The 26,051-nt window shown below is 33.6% G+C and overlaps 1 protein-coding gene and 1 long non-coding RNA gene across 6 annotated transcripts in view; one reads left to right on the top strand and one right to left on the bottom strand.

Annotated features, from left to right (window-relative positions):
• LOC127700957 (serine/threonine-protein phosphatase 4 regulatory subunit 1-like) overlaps positions 1–26,051 on the top strand; it is a 34,642-nt gene that overhangs the window by 6,050 nt on the left and 2,541 nt on the right. For 2 of the 5 annotated variants that reach the window (XM_052204706.1, XM_052204710.1), the window contains 18 exons: positions 364–475; positions 762–868; positions 2,842–2,984; positions 3,304–3,364; positions 4,914–4,999; positions 7,265–7,369; positions 8,000–8,065; positions 8,686–8,844; positions 9,576–9,694; positions 10,143–11,002; positions 11,561–11,697; positions 12,329–12,514; positions 13,665–13,826; positions 14,695–14,795; positions 15,178–15,298; positions 23,273–23,388; positions 23,927–24,087; positions 25,746–25,957. In XM_052204706.1, coding sequence (XP_052060666.1) covers positions 364–475; positions 762–868; positions 2,842–2,984; positions 3,304–3,364; positions 4,914–4,999; positions 7,265–7,369; positions 8,000–8,065; positions 8,686–8,844; positions 9,576–9,694; positions 10,143–11,002; positions 11,561–11,697; positions 12,329–12,514; positions 13,665–13,826; positions 14,695–14,795; positions 15,178–15,298; positions 23,273–23,388; positions 23,927–24,087; positions 25,746–25,942 — 2,999 coding nt within the window. In that variant the 3' untranslated portion in view covers positions 25,943–25,957. The remainder of the gene's footprint in view (positions 1–363; positions 476–761; positions 869–2,841; positions 2,985–3,303; positions 3,365–4,913; positions 5,000–7,264; positions 7,370–7,999; positions 8,066–8,685; positions 8,845–9,575; positions 9,695–10,142; positions 11,003–11,560; positions 11,698–12,328; positions 12,515–13,664; positions 13,827–14,694; positions 14,796–15,177; positions 15,299–23,272; positions 23,389–23,926; positions 24,088–25,745; positions 25,958–26,051) is intronic. The other 3 variants (XM_052204709.1, XM_052204707.1, XM_052204708.1) reach the window with 3 other exon arrangements.
• LOC127700970 (uncharacterized) lies at positions 18,760–22,683 on the bottom strand. Its single transcript, XR_007981784.1, has 2 exons — positions 22,557–22,683; positions 18,760–19,300 (listed from the first exon to the last, which is right to left on the bottom strand). It is a non-coding gene; the product is annotated as an uncharacterized LOC127700970 (long non-coding RNA).

Genomic DNA, 26,051 nt, shown 5'->3' with positions numbered 1-26,051 from the left:
GGTACCGCAATGCTTGAACAGCCTAGGGAAAACACTGTCATACATCATAAAGTAGAAAATAAATATTTTTTCTTTGCAGTACCTTGTACTACTTTTGACCTCATTGCACAAGTAAATTTTTTTTTAAGATGATATCATTTGGGTAAATATTTTGGGGTAAAATTATTATTTATGCGTAACATACACATACATTTAGGTGTGTGTTAACAAGTGCTGAGGCAAACAGACCTGTTATATGATTCCAACTCTTCCAACACATACACACATAGAAAATCATTAGCCATTTGACCATTGTGATATGTTAAGATTGCAGACATCTAGGATATTTAGCCATACCATTTGAAATTATAATTTATTTTATAGGGTTTGGTCTTGATGATGATTTGGATGGGGAGGATAATTACAACACAGATGATAAACTTTCACCTCTACAAAAATTGGAGAAATACATGCAAAGTGACAATGTCTACACAAGGTTAGTCTGGTTTCTAAATATTGATACAAAAGATTGATGATTCAAAGAATTTTTTGGTACACAATCTCAATTTTTCCTTGAGAAACCTGAGTATTGATAATTGCAAGTGTTTTTTTAATCTGAAGGACAAGAATTTTTCTCGTAATCTCAATAATCACATATTTCTATTGAACGTCCTAAAAGTGGGTTCCTGGCATGGTTTATTATCATTTCAATTGAATTGGTAGTATACAGAAATAAATGAACTCAAGGTTTCATGTAAAACAAGTTCATTTTTGTTCTGTAGGCAAATGGTTGCTCGTGGTATGTTGGATACAATCCGAGCTGTTGAAGATGAGGAAGAAGATTGCACACCTGTTTTGGAAGCCATGGTGAAATTATCAGAAGATTCAGGTATGTTATTCGTAAAATATTTAACCATGCATGATGAGCATAAACCCCACATTTCTTTTCTTCATATTGCGTTGTAGTCTATTAGAATAATAATATTAATATGTTATGTCTGATATACACTTACCGTTCCTACTCGCTTATTAGTCGGAAAATTGGGAGTAAAATTCATAATCCAGAGAGGGGGGGCGACTAATAGACGAGATCTAGCGACCAGAGGAAAAATCCAAGCTTGAGAAAAGTGGTCAGGAGTGAATTTCCTGGTCAAAACTACGTTTTTGATTGCCAAACCTACATAAATCAATAAATAAAAAGTTTTTGTTGAAAATAAATGACTTCAATACTGTCTTTGTGTTTTATTTGTTCTTTGGTAAACATTTTCTGCAAATTCGTGTTGAAATTCTACTGTTTCCGGTTTGTGTATTGATTTTCATGGTCACATGGTTTTCCTATAAACCCAAAAGAAGAGCCAAGAACCAAAAATGAAAAGGAGATAACAATGTACCAAATATGTGAAAGGATGTTTTCAGCGGAGTTATTGTGATATCATGATATCAATTCAATGCTTATAAATCATATAATAATCAAAAAATAATTTTAAGATTCATTCCCAAAATCAAAATATTATTCATTATAGTGTCTCAGGTAAACAAAAATTACAAAATTGATTGACAAGCCAATATAATCCATTGATAACCCCAATTAAGAGACAAAGAGTTGTATTCACTAAAGGTGTGAAAACTATCAGTGATAGGTAAACAGATGACACTAATGAGTTGGAGTTAGTTATTTTAATATATTGATTAGCTTCACTTAATTTTTTTTAATCCTTTAATCATCACAATATAATAAGAATTATGAAGTGTACATGCTCATTTAACACCGAGTTATGTATGCTGTGAAAAATATTTTCATCAAGTGTTGATTGACTTTAAATTTTTCAGGTTCATATTGGTTTATATTCGCTTTTCTCAAACAATAGGTTGTTAGTCATACCCTACAAAATCATTGATGCATTACGTAAACAACACATGGCTAATCTAACATTTGAACAGTGAACAAAACAAGAGAAATGAATACATCTTTATTATTAACAGCAATATAAATTATCATGATGAGCATCAACTAAATTCAAACCAAACAAACATTAATGCAGAAATGAATATTATTCCTGGATTTGCATTGGTTTTACCGGCGTTCAGTTACTGTCAGCTGAAAAAAAAATGCCCAAATTTTGTCCCGACTTATACGAGGGTCAAGACTAAATCCTTAGAATTTGGAGCTGAAAAGGGACCCCGACTTATAGTAGGATCGACTATTAGGCGAGTATCTACGGTATTCTGATGTTTTGAACATGATTGTTAATAGAATGTAAAAGCTGTAATGTGTTGAAACACAATCTTTTGAAAAAAGTACTGAAAGCTTTTGAATCTAAATTTCAAAATCCTATAGGGTTTAAGATATCTAGAAATTAAGAATGATGAGAAAATGAAAGAATTGAAACAAAAAAGTAAAGGGGGTTGGTTACAAAAATTGTTCAGATTTTGTTATTATGCACCTGCCGCAGCAGAGGGGCATTTTATGTTACCCTTGTCTGTCTGTAAGTACGTCCCAAAGTTAGTTTCTGTTTTCTATCTTACGGTTGCCTTAACCAAATGATATGAAACTTATACACAATGCTTATTACCACAAAAAACACATCAAGTTCAAATTTGGATTGCGTCACTTTTACTGTTCTTGAGTTATGTCCCTCAATAACATTATATGCAAACAGGGGCATCATCTGTGTCCCATAGACACATTCTCCATTTATTTATTTTTGGTCTCTACACCAGTTGCTAAAATATTTGACATATTTTCCCTGCGAATTCTACTTAAATAGTAGTAAAATATGCTCTGAAACTGTAATTGTCTTTAAAGAGTCTGTCCAATAAGAAAGATGCCCATGTATTGTAATACTGTTGTTTTTATTGTAGATCCAATTGTTCGGTCAGAGTTGATGGAACAGATACCACATTTAGCAATGTACTGTCAGGAAAATAAAGATTTGTTTCCAAACTCTGTATCTTTGTACATTTTGCCGATGGTGGTGCGATATTTAAATGACAGAAACAATCAGGTAGGTCTTTACAACTTCATTCAGTTATCAAGTTAATAATACTTAAAAATAGTGAAAAGAATTCGTTCCTTTTCCAATAGTCTGCACTTTATAAACCAATGAAACTGAAATCCTAAAAGTGTCAAGTGCATTTTTTGTATCACCAAGGTAAACATGTCTACAATGTTCAATCAAGCAATTGTATCTTAATAATCAAGTGTTAGAAATAATGCCACCATAAATAATAAATAACTAGACAACTGAACGGAACACAAGTGAAAAGCAATTTGGTCTTGGATTTATTAAAAAATTGTTAATGATTTTGACTTTTTTCTTTCAGGTCAGAAAAACTAGTCAGGCAGCATTACTTGTACTTCTTGAACAAGAATTAATAAGTAAAGGTAACAGCTTTCTTTTAACCTCTATGTTACAAGGATTTTACATTTTAATATTTAACAGTTTGTAACAATAGTTTTGTATAACTAGTCTTAACTACTCTGTTTTTTATATGACCGCAAAAAATTTTTGTTGTGGTATATTGGTATCACGTTGTCATCTGAAGACACTTGGTTTCCAGACAATAACTTTAGTAAATGTAAATAGAAATCTATGAAATTTAAACACAAGGTTTATAACCACAAAAGGAAGGTTGGGATTGATTTTGGGGGTTATGGTCCTGACAGTTTAGGAATTAGGGGCCCAAATAAGCATTTTTCTAGTTTTCAGACAATAACTTGTGGAACGATGTATGGATCTCTCTGAAATTGTACAAGTTTCCATACCACAAAGGGATGGTTAGGATTGGCTTTGGGGGGTAAAAAGAAATTGGGGGAGGGGGACAATATTTTTTTCTCATTACAGATTTCAGAAATTAAAAAGAAAATTCTCAAATATTTTTTTTGTGAACATTTTTTTTTGCCTCAAAAAAAAAATAGGGGTGAAATTTTTTTTTTGGGGGGGGGGGGGGGGGTCAAATGAAACAGCATAGTGTATTGCACAAAAGCAAAAAAAAATAAATATTAATTCAAATCATATAACCAATTCTAAGTTCTTTGACTACAGTTATTCTGTGTCAGAAACCTATTATGTGTCAAACATTTAATTTCATTCTAAATTCAGACCTGTATCAAGCACATATATTTTGTCCAGTTTTGCCCCAACTGTTCAGGGTTGGACCTCCGAGGTCGTATCCAGCTGCGCTCGGCAAAGCAATTTATTTACAGGCTTAGTAAGGAGAAAGAGCAGTTCTAGTAACTGCTCTACTCCACCATTTCGTACAAAACACACGATTGATTCTATGTGCCAAAAATTATACATATGCCACCATTAATGAAATAGCTGCTAAGTTTTTAAAAAAAAACATGATTTAAATGAGACTTCACTCACTTTAAAGATACTCTGTCTTCAGGATCATTTCACTTTATGTTTCTATGCCTAAAACAAAAATGTGCAAACAGGTCCCCTCCTTAAAAATGATTTCTAATGTTTATTTTTGTGTGTGTCAGTCTTTTTGCTCAACCACAGGCCCAACAGCCCAGGCTAATAAAAATGCTGTCAAGTCTCTTAAAAACATCTACAGGGCAATAGAATCTTAACTAAAATTTTCTTAAAATTCAGCTTTGGGGCCTGTAGATTCAAAGGTGCATCCTTTTAGGTTTCTTAAGTATGTTCCCAATGAACTCCTGTATTGATATTATAATTATTAATGTTAAAAATTACCTTAACTGCCATTCACATTCATGATTATCTAGTAAATTCTTGCACTTTTTCTTTGTGCTGAAGACTTCCTCATAAAGAACTATACCAAACAGGTCAGAATGCAGTGTTGGTCTTATTTTTTTTGACAAATCAAGAAACATGCATATCATTGCCCAAAATTGGCTTCATTTTTGACGACTTTGTGAAGTAAGTTTTAAGAGCCTCTACAAGAAAGATATATTTTTATTGTAGCTGATATAGAAGAACAAGTAGTGAGTGTGATCATAGATCTAGCCAGTCCAGATAGTATGGATGATTACAGAACAGAAGCTGTAGCAGTAAGTTAATATTGAAAAAATTGAGGAATTTCCTTTATATTTGTAATACAGGAATATCCATCCATTTATATTTTTAGTACAGGTTTAAATTTCAACTGGCACAACCCAAGTTGTTACCCTGTGTGAAAGACATGGGTAGTGAGATGTTTCATACACTTCACCTTACTACTCTGTCTTTTGCATGGCAGTGACTCCAGTCTTCAAGAGAGTTTGATAAACTACTGTGTGTCAGACAAAAACCAGGAATATTATTGCTTTAAGGACTTTATTTTTGTTTTACTTTCAACATCTGAAAGAATGATATGGAATACAATTTTATAACAAAGACACATATATAGACTACAAGTTTTATTTTGTTTCCAATATTTTATAATATTTGGTTTTATTGAAGAAATAATTTAATCTGCCATGTAAGTATAAAATGTTTACTTTTTTACAGGTTTAGATTTGTACAGAGCTGATGACTGTCAATGCTGGATGTTATAGCTTTTACCTATCACAGCCAGCTTTGATGAGCCTTCTGGTCTGAAATACCTTCTAACTTAATTAATTAGTGTTTTTACTATAGGTTACCAGTTCTATGGAAAACTAGAGAATGACAAATTGTCAGAAGTAGAGATGTAAAATCAATGATTGAGAAGATGTATGCATAGGTACTGGCCAAGATGCTGTGATGCATTGTTAATAAGTTGTATCACAGCCTGCTTGGATCAGTATTTCTCATACACATTACCTGTACAGGATGTCTTCAAGGTATAATGCAATTAATTCATTTTGACAGGTAGCTAATTGTAATTTGGACCTTACTTGAATAATGCTCCAAGTCATTAGTCATTCTGAAAGAGTGTAAATTTGTTTAATTATTGTAGAGTAATGCTCATTAAGAAAATTTGCTCAAATTAATGAAAGTATTTATAACTACTATAAATATTGATATAGCTATGGAATATTATTCATAAACTGTTAATCATAATATACACATGTATATACAGAAATAATTTTCAGTCCTTGTATGTTTACTGACAATAATACCACTGAAGGATACTAGATGAATGGAAGATCTATTAAACAGAAGAGGTAATTTGTCACCTTGACCCATCAGAGTGACTGTGAAATGTTGGTATATTTCATATCACAGCCAGCTTTGATGAGCTCAGTGTGAAAATTGGTACAGCACAAATTATTCAGCCTGATTTTAGTTTGAGGAAAGTATGCAGAAGAGTGAAAGATAAAAAATACCTTTGCGATTGTTAATTGTATATTTTTTTGTTGGTGTATCCATCCTAAATGTGCATCAAAGTGGTTGTGAAATGTATTGAATCTCATATCACAGCCAGCTTTGATGAGCTTTTAGCATGAACTTTTGTAAAGCAAAGGGTGAATATCTTTATGTCCCTAAATACACTTAATGATCAAAATTTTTATATACCTTATCTCATTTAAACAATTATTTTATTTATTTCAGATAGAAAATGCAAATAAAAAGTTGTCAAAGTGGCTGTGCTGTGTGACATTATTCATATCACAGCCTGCTTTGATGAGCTTTTTAATGCAATTGACCCTCTAATAATCTTCATTTCAGCTTACACTGGTTTAAAAGAGAAAAAAACACTGTTTTCAAGACATCAAAGTTGTTGTGATGTGTTCCAAATTATCATATCACAGCCAGCTTTGATGAGCTTGAAACAGTGAAAATCTTCCATTTTGAGATGAATAAATGTCAATATTTTGAAAATTTTCTATTGCAAATATTACAAATGTTATGTGTACAACACTTTAATTTTTTTGAAGGATCACTGAATTTGAATCATTTGTTTTATATGTAAAGATACAATCAAGATGCGCAAGATATTTCTGTAGAAACTTATACTTTATTTTCAGTCATCAATATGGTATTATTAAAGATATTAATTTTATTACGAGTTTTTTTTTTTTTTACATTACAGCTAATAGAAATAAACAGAAGAAAGAGGCCATCTTGATGTCGAAGTGGTTGTGACATGTTGTTAAATTTTCATATCACAGCCAGCTTTGATGACAAGAAATCCTTTACACCAGCCATGATTGTTCTACAAGGAAAAGTTACTAAGCTTAAAATGGAATCCTGCATATATATATGTTTAGAATTTTGTCAAGATGATATAAGATTATAAGATTTCAATATTTTACATGTTGAATATATAATTAAAAATTTGTATTTCTTTCAAAATTGTTGGGCGTTGAGGTGAATGCACATTTGAATATTGGTTATATATTATATTTTAGTTGATGAGTAAAATGTCCCAGTTGTTAGGAAGAGACATGACAGAAAGATTATTCCTTTCGAGATTCTGTGAGATGTGTACAGACCCTTTATTTCATGTTAGAAAGGTAGTTAGCTAACTTTTTAATAGATTTAAGTTGAAAGATAACAGTATGAAAAAGTAGAAGTAGTACTAGTTTCAGAAACTAATCTATGCAAAAAAAGATTTGTTATCAATGTGCATAATTGCATGAAATGTTTCTTTTATTTAAATTGTACCAAAGGAGCAGTTGTAAAAATGTTTTTTTGTATTTTTAATGTTTACATTTTTTATGGGTAAAGATTTTGGCAGACTATGAAGTAGCCTCTCTTGTCAAATGAGAAAGAATAAGTAACTTTAAAAGTAAATGTACAGTTGTGACTTTTTAGTTCTGAAAAATTGCTCAAGATTACATAAAATTTAAACGGGACCAGCACTGAATGTTAATAAAAGTGCAGATCACACAGTTCAGAGAGATTCAAAATATTTATAAATACAGAAGTTTGATAGCAGGAATTTAAGCGTCTTGGCTTGTGAAGATGTTAAGATTTACACAATCACATTTGCTTACGACTTCTTTACAACTTCCAACTTTCTCAACTGGATGTTAAGCAAGTGACAATCAATCTAATTTGTTTAAAGGAAACCTTTCATAAAAAAGTCTCGAGTTTATATCATTTCACATGGAAGTTATGTTGAAGTAATTTGATTGTGACAGGTGTGTGCTGCTAACTTTGGAGACTTCTGTACAGTAGTAGGACAAGACAATACAGAAAGAGAATTGGTAAGATATGTGTTGGTTACTGCTATTGAATGTTACAATTCCAACAAATTAGGGTGGGTTTTTTTTTTGAGCAAAATTTAAAAGCTGTAAGCTTGTTTGGGGGTAAAAAAACGAAAAACTCAACTCCACATCTACATCAGAAATTTCAGTACATACAGTGGAAAACTTGCATCAAAGTTCTTTATTTTTAGTTTATTATTTTCATCATATTGTTTAAAACTATCTTACTCTCCATGTAAAAGTGTCGTCTTGAATCTATACCAGAACGACACTAAAAATGCTGTTGGATAGTCTCTCTTAATTCAAAATCTTGATTGAATGTTACAACTGATGTTTTGCAAGTTTGTAATGTTTTTATTAAATTACAGATTGTAATCTTTTTTATTGCATGATTGTGCCAAGCATTTCTTGATATTTTGTTTAAACACAAAAATATTTTCTAAGGTAGTCCATTCCTTTCAACTGAACGAGAATAAACATGATTTCTTAAACAGCTCAGCTTTTTGGCTAGATAACTCAAAGATTACATTGAGTAATGTCTGGAAGAGTAAGAATTATCATATATTAGTTTAAATTTTGCATGGATTACAAAATGTTTACAAAATTTAAATACCTTTCAGTTGCCAAAATTTTATTACTTGTGTGAAGATGGAGTTTGGGGAGTGAGGAAAGCATGTGCAGAATGTTTTATGGCAGTTTCCTGTTCGTGTTCACTAGAAGTTAGACGGGGAGAGTTGTCTAACTTATTTGTTAATCTTTTATGTGATTTATCAAGATGGGTAAGTTAATCAGCTTAAGTAGGAGTTGTGGCTGACTAGACATTTTTATTAAAAATGCTAAACAATGAAGTAACACTATGACCCAGAAATTGAAGAATATGTGATAAATATTAAATAGAAATGTCTATGGTCTTGAGTATTCTTAGTTATATCAGTCTTCTCTGTACGTAGAGAACCCTTGCAACAACTCTTTGAGGGGTCTGTAGGTGCCTGTTGCAAGGCAAAATTGCTGTCCCTATCCAATATACCCTCAATTTCCTGTGGCAGTCTAGATTTCTCCAACCTTCATCCTTGAAGGCCTCTATTACAGGACCTATCTTGTAAATTTGTTCTGGTCCTGAACATGCATGAAATATTTGCAACTGGACGTTATGCAACAAACCAACAATCAATCAATCATGTCAGTCTTGACTAACTTCGAGCAATTCATTGGACTGTCTACTGATTCCAATTATAATATCTTGAGAATAGTATTGTATAAAATCTTACGGCCAAAAATGTCCGCAGCTGAAATATGTGAACAGATGTGGCATTAAATGATGGAATTGTGAATTTGGAAATAAAAGACAAGTTACTTTTTAAGGTGTTTATCACAGTTTTGAGGAAGCTGATGCTACTATATATTCTGACATATTGGCTTTTAAGACGATTAAAAGTTAGGTTGCTCCAAGTATCCAAAAATTAAAGTTAATTACTTTCTTACGATTTACCAATATGTATACTTGTTCAAGGTGAGAATGGCAGCATTTCAACAGTTGGGGCCATTCATTTCAACCTTTGCTGATTCTGAACTGACTGGTCTGTTTGTAAATGAAGAAGGTGTACTGATAGTGAAGAATCCAGAGAGTTTGTAAGTAATCATTATTCTCCAGACTAAAATCAAATGACTTTTTAAGTTACAGTAAACATCAACATTTTATGTCTTGTTAATTGGTGCAACAAAGATAAGTAACATAAGTGAAGAAGTAATGTTTGGTCATTTTGTTTGTTGAGATAAAAAGAAGAAAACATTCAAGATTTAAATGTCTGCTTGAAGTGTATTGAAGTGTAGGCATGCTTAGCAAATATGCAAAAAAAATGGTTGAATCATTGTAAAATTTGATTATTAGACATGATTGAAACAGTAAAACATTGGATAAATAATTTTGTCCAAATAGTTGTAAAGCCACCATACTGATACACTTTAATTTTGTTTTACTTGAAAGATAACTTGCCATTTGTAAATAAGTGCAGATGATGCACTTTCTGCTTCAGCTATGTTTTAATAGAACATAAAATAAAAATAATACATATTGCAGAGAAATTTTAAGAGATTTAGAAGAACGAATACGAGAAAAAGAAGAATTTGTTGAAGATGTTAGAATGTTTGAAAGAGAAAAACAAAAAGCTCAAGAAGGCTTATGTGATTCAATGGATAATTTGGAAATAATGGACATATCAGATAGTAACAATCCTAATGATGTTCTTGTTTCTTCGGATGACAGTCTGTCAGCTGAAGAAAAAAGAGCTCATAATTACGAAAATTCTAGTTCTGAACATACAAACAAAATAGAACAAAATTCAGATTCTAGCATATCAAATGACAGTTCAGTAGCTCAATGTGATAATACAACAGACCAAGAAAATACCTGTGATATTAAAGAGCCTGTATCAGACTCTCCAGTATGTGCCAGTAGTAGTGATCTTTCAAATAATAATATAGAAAGAAATAGTGTAGATAGTGATAGTAGTAGCCAATTGATATGTGATACAAGTAAACCAACTGGGCAAGATAGCCAACAAGAGGAAGACTTTAACTCATTTGTTTATTGGAGGGCACCCTTGCCTGAGATAGATGTGACTCTTTCTGAGGAACACAAATCTGATGAAAATCAACTTAGTGTTTATGCTAGGGGATTTGATACTATCACAGCAGGAAAGTCCGATGTAGTCTCTTTAGAGGATATAGCCTTGAATGATGTTGAAAAGAATAATGTCAAAAATTTAAATTCTGACAACGAAGTGCTTGATGAAGGCCAGCAAATAATGACTGCTAATGTTTGTACTTTGAATGAAGTTTCAGAAACTGTTGACAATATTGGTACCACACATGTCATTGGAGATCAACTGAAGGAATTATCCCTTCAGAATGAAAACAATGTACATGGTTTGTATTATGGTAATTATTCTTTAAAACTTTGTTGGCCTTGTCTTAATATCTTACATTTGCATATCGTTCACAAACACAATAATTAAAAAAGACTTCATATACTGGACAAAATAAGCGGAAACTCCGTGTTCCTGAATGTAAAATCATACTAATACTTCAAAATAATCAATATAACGAAGGAATATCATATTTTAATTGTTCCTCCTTTCCAGAATTTCAAGTTTTTAAGGTTTTCAATGAAGAATTAAGAGCTCTCCTCAAGTTGGATCAAGTACAAATGTAGGTCCCTTACATGAACTTGTGGGGGATTCTTAAATAATTAATCTAAAACTGAAAAATAATGCATGCCTTTTAAATTTACCTTTTGATGCAGATAAAAAAAAAATTAAATTGTGTTTACATTTGATCATTGTTACAAAATTTTCAAGAATGTGCATGCTTAACCATGTGTTGCTTATAGACTTTACATGCATATGTTATTTCAATAATTTTGTCTTGATTATGGGGAATGATTTCACTCAAAAAAGTGAAAGGTTGTCTCCCTGCAGTTCCTACCTATTCTTCCAGATGATATCCTTGGCTATATTGACAGTGATCTATTGCTGTCTTTAATGCCTCTTGCAGATTTAAGTGGTACCAGCCTGGAGTTTATCGATGCCGAAAGTCCAGAACATATCGATGAGGCTGCATTAGCTCAACAGCAGGTATGTATAAAAAAGAGATTTAAAAAATTGCTGGAAGTTGAAAAGTTTTTTTAAAAAAAACATTTTAGGCTATTGAAGGTTTACAATTGAGCTGATTCAAAATGTGAAGAAGAAACCTTGCTGTTAGGTAATAATAGTTAGGAACTTTGCTTCCAAACAGTAAATCTAAAATTAACAAGTACTATTTTGCATTTATTATTGTGTTTTAAAATCATATTGGTCTGTTCAGCGAGTCCCCAAATCATCAAGCTGGTGGGGACAAGATCAAATGTGAGGTGTCGAGTAGGAACACACCAAGCAAATCATTTTGAGTAGTTTACTAGAAAATTCACACACGTCTGTTGGATCCTTTCTTTGAATAGTTTATGAAAAGCAAATCTTGTAAACCAAAAAAAATGATTGGGCCTATGTGAATATCAAAAGTCAAAAAATTATTGTGTGTGAAGCTAACAAATACTTGTCAAACTAGATGTGTAGTTTGGACTTGTTTAGCAATGGTTATGATTTTCCATTGATAAAAACTTGATTTGATATAGATATATAAGGTCTACATGTCAAAAGTTTAAGATGAATTTTAGATTAATTAGGTTTGAAGCCTAAAATGATGTTTTTATGACAACACTTATTGTAGGACATTGTACCTCAGAGTTTATTAGAAAGCTACTTAGGAATGGCAGATCCATCCAGAGCACAGACTGTAGATACAGAAATTACCCGACATTGTGCATACAATCTTCCAGCTGTAGCATACACTTTAGGAAGGAAAAATTGGAACTGTATTAAACTGTTGTATGAAACATTGGCATCAGATATGCAGGTGAGATAAGTCTGACATACTAAAATTAAAGAATGAATAGTGAATACATGTAATTGTAGTTCTATGAAATTTACCAGTGTCTGTATCTACATGATAGTATAGGCTTTCTGTAGTCCTTTAATATTTCATCAATTCATATGTTAGTATAAAAATGAGGCGTTGTAGTTTTGAGTGCCAACGAGACAACTATGCACCAGAATGAAAATGTAGTTGTAGTAAGCAATTAAAGGCCACCATACAGACCAGATTTTTTAAGCCCCTGGCTGCAGCGGAGGGGACATAGAGTTTTCGAACATACCAAAGTTATTTTCCGTTCTCAAGTTTGCCTCGACCAAATGTATGAAACTCCTACACAATGCTTATTACCACCAAACACAGATCAAGTTCGAATATCGGTGGCATCGTTTTTCACTGTTCTTGAGTTGTGTCCATTTATATATGGGAAAGTTGACAAATTGGCTGTTTCCGCAATCCAACTTTACTTTGCCTCTTACAAATGTTGTGAAACTAATACAAATTGCTTATTACCACCTAATACATATCAAGTTTGAATGTGGGGCCAGGGGGTCATCACTTTCAATGTTCTAAAGTTATGTCCCTTTATTGCTAAATTTCCTCTCTGCACTCTGAACTTTAGTTTGACTAAACCAAATGTTATGAAACTTGTACACAATGCTTATTACCACCAAACAAATCAAGATCGAATTTGGGTGGCGTCACTTGCCTTCTTTAGTTATGTCCCTTTATAAATCTAAAAATTTCTGAATTTGTCGTATATTTACTAGCGGGGGCAAGGTATCTATGTCTATTCTTCTTTTAATTTTTTTTTTTTATTAACGTTTTTATTTTACCTGAAATATCTGTAAGGACTATTTTGTTTGTTATATATACACATGTATTTTTCATAATCAAATTCCTGTTGGATTTTAATAACAAACTTTGCATACCATTTAAATTGTGTATTTTTTTGAAGGAAAAAGTATGTCTGGAAGCCTGCTTGCATTATCGTCACTACCTTATGAAGAGCGGCAACATTTGGTTGAACATGATGTTAAAATGTAAACCTTCGATTTTTCAATGATATTTATTACATACTCTTCAATGTAGTTATCTCGACTCAAGTTTTAATAATTCTTGTGTGATTTTACAGTGGAAGGTTAGAAGAACACTAGCATTTTCTATCCATGAAATGGCGATTATTCTTGGTTCAGAAATTACACATCATGATTTGGTACCGGTATTTGATGGATTTCTGAAAGATTTAGATGAAGTCAGGATAGGAGTTTTAAGGCACTTTTCTGATTTTCTAAGGGTATGTATGACATCTATTCCTTTTAACTGTTTGAAACATTTACAACACTAAAAAAATTCTTGTTTTCAAATGAAATTTTACGCTGCTGCTGTGGGGGCATTAAGTGTTACCCTTTCCGTTCTTTAACTTTGTTGGAAGGCACTTTTATTAAAATATGATGGGTGGTGGTTATTTTAGACAAGATAGCCTTAACAATTACATGAAATAATAAAACATAAAGGAATGGCGGGGTTGAATTCAGTGCCCTCGACCATAATTTTTGTCGCAGAAAGCTCGACATAGGGATAGTGATCCGGCTTTACATTTTAGAAGGTGGAAGGTCTGGATGCTTCATACTTTGTTTATGGATGCCTCATGTTATTAAGTTTCCGTCAGTCACATGTCCAATGTCCTTGACCTCATTTTCATGGTACAGTGACTACTTGAAAAAAAAGTTGATTTTTTGTAATGTTAAATTCTCTCTTATCATAAGTAATAGGATAACTATATTTGGTATGTGCGTACCTTGCAAGGTCCTTAGCTGTACATGCCTGCCTAGCATGGTTCATCTGACCTTGACCTCATTTTCATGGTTCATTGGTCAATGTTTAGTTTACTTGGTTAATGTTAAGTTTATGTGACAGTTGTAATAAAGCTTTATATTTAGGACTATCAACATAATATCAATGATTAGTAAAGAAGGCCAGACATTTCAGCGTGTGCACTCTTGTTAATTTATCTAGAAAGTTTTATTCAAGTTTTAAAATTTATGTCTGATCATAGGCTTAAGCATGCAGTCATTGAAAAGATATTGTCTTGGTGACTATGTACCTAAATGCAATTTTATCAGACATATGAAATATTTTAATTAAATGGTGGTTTTTTTCAGCTGCTGACACAAGAAACGAGGAAACAGTACTTGGGTAAAATGGATAGTTTCATGAGCCTCGACAATCATAAAAATTGGAGATTTAGATTTGAATTGGCAGAGTAAGTTCAAATATGCCTAGTCAAAACCAAGAGAATACTATGATTGTGAACAGATTTATTAAAAAAAAAAAAAACAGCATTTGAAATTGAATCCGTGGTTGCACACAAACACAATAGTTACTCTTTATCACATATTGATTTGCAAATTAAACCAATATTTGTAACTTGTATTTTTGGCAGAAAATTGTGACTAGCTAAGTATTTATTATTTTTTCATGAAAAACAATTGAATTGCTGGAATGTTTTACACAAGTTTTGATCAGCTGACATTCTTGTAATCCATACATGAAAATAACCCTTCCTGTAACCCCTGTTAATATAAAGTATGTTTTACTGAATATTTGAAAAGCTAAAGACCAACATTGATATATTTGTATTGCAGGCAGTTGATTTCTATCACAGAATTGTTCAGTGCAACAGAAGTTAGTCAATATGTTCTGCCTTTAGGGTTAGCTTTATGTGAAGACAGGGTGTCAGAAGTCCGCAGAATGGCATTCAATTTGGTATGTTAAAACATTGATTTTTCAGTAGCTATATAATTCAATTGCATAGGTGCCAACTTTGTCTCCCTTCCGACAAAAGCAGTGGATAACGAGACATGTTGTTTTTCTGGCTAAGGAGGTGTCAACAATTTTAGGTGTTCTGTTCAAGTCAGTTTGAAAGGAACTTCTTGTGAAAGATCAATGATATTTTGTATAAATTTGCATTACTATCAGTTTGACGACAGTTTTGAGGTCCTGTCCCATAGGTCATGGTCCAGTTCAGCGACTTTCAGTCACCAATTTTGAATGTAAACTTCTGCTTGAGTCATTTAATAGGAACTACTTGTGATAGATCAATGATATGTTCTATAAAGTTGCATACTATCAGTACATATCAATTTGACAACTATTTCTAGGCACTGCCCCCTAGGTCATTATCAAGTGACTTTGAGAATTAATTAGCAATTTTAAGTTTTCTGCTTAAGCCAGTTACTTGGAACCACTTGTAATAGATCAATGATGTTTTCTTAAAAGTTGCATTACTATCAGTACATATCAGTCTGATGACTATTTCAATGTCCCTATGTCATGGTCCAGCAACTTTGAATTGATTATTAATGTTGCTGTCCATTCAGATTCTCTCTTTTTGAATTTTCTGCCAACAGGCAAGACAAATCTAGGTGTCAACAGAATGATTGAAAAAAGAGTGAGGAGGAGTATTAATTGTTTACCTCTGTCAATCTGTAACACATTAATGTGTCATTTTACTCATCAACTACAAATTATCTTGATATTTGGTACCAAGCTTTATAACCCCCACGGCATTCTTTATATGCCTGTCCCAAGTCAGGAGCCTGTAGTTAAGTGGTTGTTGTTGGTTCATGTCCGTCATATTTGTTTTCTTATTTGAGTTGTTTCATATATTTCATGTCCGGCCTTTTATAGCCGACTTTACGGTATGAGTTTTCTCATTTTTGAAGGCCATACTGTTGCCTATAATTGCTTACATCCACTTTATTTGAACTATGGTGAATAGTTGTCTCATTGGCAATCAAACCTCATCTCCTTATTTTTAGGCCAAAAAAAAATATATGTCTGTTTAAGGTTACATACTTTAAAAAAAATAGGGTAGGTAGGTCGGTATTTCCATTTTATTTTATTTTTTATACGACCGCAAAAGTTGCGGTCGTATATTGGTATGACGTTGGCGACGTCGTCGTCCGAAGACACATTGGTTTTCGCACTCTAACTTTAGTTTAAGTGAATGGATCTCTATGAGATTTTACCATAAGGTTCAATACCACAAAAGGAAGGTTGGGATTGATTTTGGGGTTTTTGGTACCAACAGTTAAGGAATTAGGGGCCAAAAATGAGCATTTTTGTAACTTCCAGACATAACTTGTGTGTTAGTGTATGGATCTCTCTGACATTGTACCACAACGTTCCATATCACACAGGGAATGCTGGGATTGATTTTAGGGGTAATTGCCTCAAAATATTAGGAATTAGGGGCCAAAAAAGGGGCAAAAAAACAAGCATTTTTCTAGTTTCATGACAACAAGTTGTGTGTAAGTGTATGGATCTTTCTGAAATTGTACTACAAGGTTCCATATCACAAAGGGAAAGCTGGAATTGAGTTTGGGGGTAATTGCCCAAAACGTTTAGGAAAAAGGGGCCAAAAATAAGCATTTTTCTAGTTTCCAGACAATTGTGTGTTAGTGTATGGATCTCTCTGACATTGTACCACAAGGTTCCATATCACATAGGGAATGGTGGGATTGATTTTGAGGGTAATTGCCTCAAAATTTTAGGAATTAGGGGCCTAAAAGGGGCAAAAAACAAGCATTTTTCTAGTTTCAGGACAATTACTTGTGTGTAAGTGTATGGATCTTTCTGAAATTGTACGACAAGGTTCCATATCACAAAGGGAAAGCTGGGTTTGAGTTTGGGGGTAATTGCCCTAAAAGTTTAGGAATTTGGGGCCAAAAAACACATTTTTAGCTCACCTGGCCCAAAGGGCCAAGTGAGCTTTTCTCATCACTTGGCGTCGTAAGTCGTCGGCGTTAACTTTTTATACGACCGCAAAAAAAATTTTTGTGGTCGTATATTGGTATGACATTGGCGTCGTCGTCGTCCGAAGACACATTGGTTTTCGCACTCTAACTTTAGTTTAAGTGAATGGATCTCTATGAAATTTTACCACAAGGTTCAATACCACAAAAGGAAGGTTGGGATTGATTTTGGGGGTTATGGTACCAACAGTAAAGGAATAAGGGGCCAAAAATAAGCATTTTTGTAACTTCCAGACATAACTTGTGTGTTAGTGTATGGATCTCTCTGACATTGTACCACAAGGTTCCATATCACAAAAGAAATGCTGGGATTGATTTTGGGGGTAATTGCCTCAAAATTTTAGGAATTAGGGGCCAAAAAAGGGGCAAAAAACAAGCATTTTTCTAGTTTCCAGACAATTACTTGTGTTCAAGAACGTGTATGGATCTCTCTGAAATTGTACTGCAAGGTACCATACCACAAAGGGAAGGCTGGGATTGATGATGGGGGTAATTGCCTCAATATTTCAAGAATTAGGGGCCAAAAAGGGGCAAAAAACAAGCATTTTTCTAGTTTCAGGACAATAACTTGTGTGTAAGTGTATGGATCTTTCTGAAATTGTACTACAAGGTTCCATATCACAAAGGGAAAGCTGGGTTTGAGGTTGGGGTTAATTGCCCAAAACGTTTAGGAATTTGGGGCCAAAAAGGGGTAAAAAAAACCACATTTTTCTAGTTTCCAGACAATAACTTGTGTTCAAGTGTATGGATCTCTCTGAAATTGTACTGCAAGGTACCATACCACAAAGGGAAGGCTGGGATTGAGTTTGGGGATGATGAATCATAAGGGGGTTCAAAAAATTGGAGGGGATTTTTTTTTTTTTTTCCTTTTTTTTCTTTTTTTCCTTTTTTTTTTCTTTTAAAATTTTCCATTTTAAGTTGGTTATTTCTGATTTATATTTAAAAGCAAATAATAATGATATGGTAGGAGATACACACCAAACAGGATGTGTAAATTATTATATAATAAGTATTGTGCAATAGCGAGAAATTTTCAATTGCACAGTATTGCACAATAGCAAGAAATCTTCAATTACACAGTATTGCGCAATAGCAAGAAATCTTCAATTGTACAGTATGCGCAATAGCAAGAAATATCCAATAGCACAATATTGCGCAATAGCAAGAAATTGTCAATTGTACAGTATTGCGCAATAGCAAGAAATATTTAATTGCACAGTATTGTGCAAAAGAAGATACTTCATATTAATTGCTTATTTCTTGACCAATTTCAATGGGGTTTTATTCTTGAATTCTTGGGGTTCTTTAATATGCTGAATCTAACCGTGTATTTAGTTTTTGGATTTTGGGCCCCGTTTTTAAATTGGTCCACATTGAGGTCCAAAGGGTCCAAAATTAAACTTTGTTTGATTTCATCAAAAATTGAATTATTAGGGTTCTTTGATATGCCGAATCTAACCGTGTATTTAGATTATTAATTTTTGGTTCCGTTTTCAAGTTGGTCTACATTAAGGTCCACAGGGTCCAAAATTAAACTTAGTTTGATTTTAACAAAAATTGAATATATGGGGTTCTTTGATATGCTGAATCTTAACATGTATTTAGATTTTTTGAATATGGGCCCAGTTTTCAAGTTGGTCCAAATCGGGGTCCAAATTTAAACTTTGTTTGATTTCAACAAAAATTGAATATATGGGGTTCTTTGATATGCTGAATCTAACCATGTATTTAGATTTTTGATTTTTGGGCCCCGTTATCAACTTTGTCCACATTGAGGTCAAAAGGGTCCAAAATTAAACTTTGTTTGATTTCATCAAAAATTGAATTCTTGGAGTTCTTTGATATGCTGAATCTAACCATGTATTTAGATTTTGGATATTGGACCATAATAGGTGAACGTCCAATTTAAAATTTTTAAGTTCTTAGACCACATTCATTCTGTGTCAGAAACCTAGGCTGTGTCAAATATTTAATCACAATCCAAATGCAAAGCTGTATCAAGCTTGAATGTTTTGTCCATACTTGCCCCAACTGTTCAGGGTTCGACCTCTGCGGTTGTATCAAGCTGCGCCCTGCGGAGCATTTTATTACATTTTGAACTTCTTCTAGAGAACCACTGAATGGAATGAAACCAAACATGGCATGAATGTTCCTTATGAGGTGCTGACCAAGTGTTGTTACTTTGTAGCAGATCCATCATCCAAGATGGCCGCCAGCGGGGGACTTAGTTTAACATAGGACTCTATGGGAAATACATACAAATGTCTTCTTTTAGAGAACCACTGAATGGAATGAAACCAAACATGGCATGAATGTTTCTTATGAGGTGCTGACCGAGTGTTGTTACTTTGAAGCCGATCCATAATCCAAGATGGCCGCCAGCGGGGGACTTATTTTGTCGTGGGACCCTATGGGAAATACATACAAATGTCTTCTTTTAGGGAACCACTGAATGGAATGAAACCAAACATGGCATGAATGTTCCTTATGAGGTGCTGACCGAGTGTTGTTACTTTGAAGCCGATCCATAATCCAAGATGGCCGCCAGTGTGGGACTTATTTTAACATGGGACCCTATGGGAAATACATAAAAACGTCTTCTTTTAGAGAACCACTGAATGGAATGAAACCAAACATGGCATGAATGTTCCTTATGAGGTGCTGACCAAGTGTTGTTACTTTGTAGTGGATCCATCATCCAAGATGGCCGTCAGCGGGGGACTTAGTTTAACATAGGACCCTAAGGGAAATACATACAAATGTCTTCTTTTAGAGAACCACTGAATGGAATGAAACCAAACATGGCATGAATGTTCCTTATGAGGTGCTGACCGAGTGTTGTTACTTTGAAGCCGATCCATAATCCAAGATGGCCGCCAGTGTGGGACTTAGTTTAACATGGGACCCTATGGGAAATACATAAAAACGTCTTCTTTTAGAGAACCACTGAATGGAATGAAACCAAACATGGCATGAATGTTCCTTATGAGGTGCTGACCAAGTGTTGTTACTATGAAGCTGATCCATAATCCAAGATGGCCGCCAGCAGGGGACTTAGTTTAACATTGGACCCTATGGGAAATACATACAAATGTCTTCATTTAGAGAACCACTGAATGGAATGAAACCAAACATGGCATGAATGTTTCTTATGAGGTGCTGACCGAGTGTTGTTACTTTGAAGCCAATCCATAATCCAAGATGGCTGCCTGCAGGGGACTTAGTTTAACATGGGACCCTATGAGAAATACATACAAATGTCTTCTTTTAGAGAACCACTGAATGGAATGAAACCAAACATGGCATGAATGTTCCTTATGAGGTGCTGACCGAGTATTGTTACTTTGAAGCCGATCCATAATCTAAGATGGCCGCCAGCGGAGGACTTAGTTTAACATAGGACCCTTATGAGAAATACGTACAAATGTTTTCTTTTAGAGAACCAATGAATGGAATGAAACCAAACATGGCATGCATGTTCCTTTTGAGGTGCTGACCAAGTGTTGTTACTTTGAAGCTGATCCTTCATCCATGATGGCTGCCAGATGGGGACAATGTTTAACAAAGGACCCTATGGACAATACATACAAATGTCTTCTTTTAGAGAACCACATACTGAATGGATTGAAACCAAACATGGCATGAATGTTCCTTTTGAGGTGCTGGCTAAGTTTTGTTACTTTGAAGCTGATCCTTCATCCATGATGGCCGCCAATGGGGGGACTTCCTTTAACATAAGACCCTATGGGAAATACATACAAATGCTTCTTCTAGAGGTGCACTGAATGGAATGAAACCAAAACATTGGCATAAATGTTTCTTATGAGGTGCTGATTAAGTGTTGCTTCTTTGTTGCTGATTTACTGTTCAAGATGGCCACCAGGATTTTTTATTAAATTACAGGACCAATATTAAACCAAATTTGGCCTCACTCATTATTAGGGTATCTGTTATGATTTTAATCTATTTTTACATGATTTCCCAAACCAAAGTAGAATCAGGTGAGCGACACAGGCTCTTGAGAGCCTCTAGTTCTAGTTTCCAGACAATAACTTGTGTTCAAGCGTATGGATCTCTCTGAAATTGTACTGCAAGGTACCATACCACAAAGGGAAGGCTGGGATTGAGTTTGGGGGTGATGAATCATAAGGGTGTTCAAAAAAATTTGGGGGGGGGGATTTTATTTTTTTCCTTTTTTTCCTTTTTTTTTTTTTTTCTTTTAAAATTTTCCATTTTGAGTTGGTAATTTCTGATTTATATTTAAAAGCAAACAATAATGATATGGTAGGAGATACACACCAAACAGGATGTGTAAATTATTATATAATAAGTATTGTGCAATAGCAAGAAATTTTCAATTGCACAGTATTGCACAATAGCAAGAAATCTTCAATTGCACAGTATTGCGCAATAGCAAGAAATCTTCAATTGCACAGTATTGCGCAATAGCAAGAAATATCCAATAGCACAATATTGCGCAATAGCAAGAAATTGTCAATTGTACAGTGTTGCACAATAGCAAGAAATATTCAATTGCACAGTATTGTGCAAAAAAAAATACTTTGTATAAATTGCTTATTTCTTGACCAATTTCAATGGGGTTTTTTGGCCCCGTTTTTAAATTGGTCCACATTGAGGTCCAAAGGGTCCAAAATTAAACTTTGTTTGATTTCATCAAAAATTGAATTATTGGGGTCCTTTGATATGCTGAATCTAACCGTGTATTTAGATTCTTAATTTTTGGTTCCGTTTTCAAATTGGTCTACATTAAGGTCCAAAGGGTCCAAAATTAAACTTAGTTTGATTTTAACAAAAATTGAATTCTTAGGGTTCTTTGATATGCTGAATCTAAACATGTATTTAGATTTTTGATTATGGGCCCAGTTTTCAAGTTGGTCCAAATCGGGGTCCAAAATTAAACTTTGTTTGATTTCAACAAAAATTGAATATATGGGGTTCTTTGATATGCTGAATCTAACCATGTATTTAGATTTTTGATTTTTGGGCCCCGTTATCAACTTTGTTCACATTGAGGTCAAAAGGGTCCAAAATTAAACTTTGTTTGATTTCATCAAAAATTGAATTCTTGGAGTTCTTTGATATGCTGAATCTAACCATGTATTTAGATTTTGGATATTGGACCATAATAGGTGAATGTCCAATTTAAAATTTTTAAGTTCTTAGACCACATTCATTGTGTCAGAAACCTATGCTGTGTCAAATATTTAATCACAATCCAAATTCAGAGCTGTATCAAGCTTGAATGTTGTGTCCATACTTGCCCCAACTGTTCAGGGTTCGACCTCTGCGGTTGTATCAAGCTGCGCCCTGCGGAGCATTTTATTGTGACATGATTTTGAGTCATGCGGTTTCATCTCGCGTGGTCCGCGTTGATCATTGGCCGTTTATACCTGTTAATTTAATGATTGGATTATTTCCCTTGGTTATTGGTTGGAAAAAAATGGTGGCAAAGTGTTTAATTCATCACACAAGTCACGAATTTCCTTAAAACAGCTGTCATATTCACGATTGTGAACATTGGGATGTATCAGGCAATTGATTTATATTATTGGCAACACTAACTTCGCTTTTGACCTGAATTCAGTTTATTTTTCACTTTTCTACGGAAATAAAATGACTTAGGGTTGGCGCTCAAAAGTAGGGTCGGTCGGGTAACCGTAAACAGATATTTTTTTTTTTGGCCTTATATTCATATTGGCAAGCTATAACATGTGACATGTTCTCAGATCCTTCACATATCTGACAACATATAAGTGAGCAGTAGTTAGTTAAATCCGGTAGTCTAAATAGCTTAATCTTTCAGGTAGTAAGGTAACTTGACAAGATTGTAAGAAAATATACGAGTGTTGGATTGTAGTTTTATTCGTAATAATTATGTGTTGTTTTTTTTTTGTGTTGACAGATGAGTGTTATAATGAGAAAATTGTCAACAGATGATGATGATAAACTTATGGAAGGATTACTGAACCAGTTAGTTAATTTGTTTGCCAAGAGCAATAAATGGTTGGGCAGACAAATGTAAGTGTTTCTAGATATACATGTACTCGAATAATTTATTTTTTTTTTGGGGTGGGGGGGGGTTATGATTGTAATCAAACCCTTATATATACTCAAGATATTCAAGTTACAAAATGATGTGTATGTGTAAAACTGTTCTTGTCAAGAAAATAATTGAGATGTGCATGCTGCATAAATCTCTCTTTTCTATATAAAAAAAAAAGACCACTGTTAAAGGCAATTTATAAAATTTGGAGTTATCTTTCTTCATTCATAGCTGAAGATTTAGGACAGACAAAGGATGATATCTCCAATTCAAAATATCGTTTTTCAATGATTAATACCATGCATGACATTTAGTTCAAAATGGTAAATTTATCTTAACTCTCTAGTAAGATGATTTTAAAATGTTTTAAAGAACAAAAAAAGTTATTGCTGTTTGACAGAACAGATAAAATATGTCCAATGCTGGGGAACTCTGTTCTTTTATTAGTTATGTTTTTGTAAGTTTGTTGCATGAAAATAATCATTGAAATGTACAAATCTTGTTCGATTTTAGATTTGCTCAGCTGACACAAGCCATTATAGATTATAATGCAGTTCCACTTGATAGACTTGTAACCATAATACTCCCTGGATTGTTTGCATTGAGTACAGATAGTGTGCCAAATGTCAGGATATCTGTTGCTAAAGCATTATCCCAGTCATTAATGAATAAAGGTTGGTTATGAAAATAAAGTGGTATGAAATCTTGTATTGGAAAGGTGTTTTTCTCTTGCTTCAGTGAAGTTAAAAAAATAAGCAAGACTGAGGCATGCTGTGTCACGCGAGGTCAACAATTTAATTATAGTTTGTGATTAGGTCAGTTTATTGGGAATCACGTGAAAGGTCAATCATATTTGGTATGCAGTTATAAACTTGTATTGGCACAACTCATTTCCATGGATATCATATGGCCCACCTTCTTGGTCTTGGTCTATTGACTTTGAAACTTTTGCATAGTTTACATGTTAAAAGTTTGTTACTATGTCCGTCTAAGATGATCCCCTTATGGAAAGTCAATGGTATTTGGTATGCAGTTGTATTAGAATTTGTATTTCATTTCCATGGAGGTTACTTTGCCCTGCAACTTTAGTCATGGTTCATTGACTTTAAAACACAGAATCTCACTCAGGCAAGTCCCAGTGGCTAGGAGTGAAAATCTGGACTTGTCATTTGCTTGATCTATGTGATCACTCCAGATTTTGAGATAGTGCTGAATTCTAAGTTGAAGACATATCATGAAACAAATTATGTGTTTTTATAACTTGCAGAAACTTAATACACCATTTTAATCATCCATTGCCAACTGTTGACATGTTATTTGCCCTTAAATTTTGGAAAGATTGGTCAAACAGCTACTTTATTTTAGATATTCACTTGCATATAATTCCTTAATTACTATAAATTAATTAATAACTGATTGCATAATTGAATACACAATTATTGAGGTATTCAATCACTTTTGATCTGCACTACATAAAATAATTCTGTAAGTTATGTCTCTAAGATGAATGATTAAGGATTAAAAAGATGCAATTTTTTTGCAAAGAAAAGATAAAAACTATGTATATTGTCGGTGATTGTCGGAAGTATCTTTGAAGAAGTACTTTTTTCTGAGAATTTCGTGTACGAACTACCCTGCGATCAATTTCACAAAAAGTCTATTAAGAGAAATAATATTTGTTAGTCATGAACATTTAAGTATAACTTAATTTTTATCGCAAGATTTTTTGTGAAAAGACCCTAGCTAATAAAAAATGGCTGTATCATGGCACCCATGATGCTTTGATTAAAACTGGCGAGTCCAATGAAGCATAAATTGTAAAATGTTCATATATAATGGTTTACTTTTATAAATTTTGACTTGGATGGAGAGTTGTCTCATTGGCACTCATACCACATCTGATATCTATCATCAACTGAACACATAGCATCATAGGTAGCTTATTGAAGGCTGTAAAACAATCACGGGCTGTTCCATAAAAACATATGTGGTACCCAGGGAAGGCAATTTCATTGTGGGATAACCACCTATAGAGGAAAATTTTGAATTTAAGTACTTTTCCACTGTACTTGACACCCACCCATAGGAGAGATTTCAAAGTGTCTTCCCTGGGTCCCATGCATGTTTTTATGAAACAGCCTTAGAATAGTATTCAAGTAGTATGTTCAAAAAGGTGACCTACAAGGAAATTATTCTGTTTAGGAACAAGTGTTTTCTTCTGAAGAGAAAGGAGTTGTTGGGAATTTGATCCAAGAGTGAATACATATTACAGTGTTTAGTCTAAAAAAAAATTTGATTTTAAAGGATGTTCATTAAATCATTTCAATTGTAGCTTTCTTCTTTACTGAAAAGAATCCATGTTGTGAAGAATTGAAAAAGGTCATAGAACAATTACAAAATGACCAAGACCGTGATGTTCGATATTTCTCTAGTCCAGTGTCGGAGACCACATATGAAGAGGAAGACCAAGAAGAACAAGATCCTCTGTCTGAGGAAGACAAGGCCAAGAATAAATATATGTCTGTGTAGGGGAACTAAAGTAGGGTAGGTATTAACTGTCTAAATTTTTTAGGATTGAGAAATATTGTCAAACACTGATTTATGTTTCTTCACAATTTCTTGGTATGCTATTCTTGGC

Source organism: Mytilus californianus, unplaced genomic scaffold (assembly GCF_021869535.1).
Source record: "Mytilus californianus isolate M0D057914Y unplaced genomic scaffold, xbMytCali1.0.p SCAF_5, whole genome shotgun sequence".
Classification (NCBI taxonomy): Eukaryota; Metazoa; Mollusca; class Bivalvia; order Mytilida; family Mytilidae; genus Mytilus; species Mytilus californianus.
This window is presented reverse-complemented; position numbering and strand designations above follow the sequence as displayed.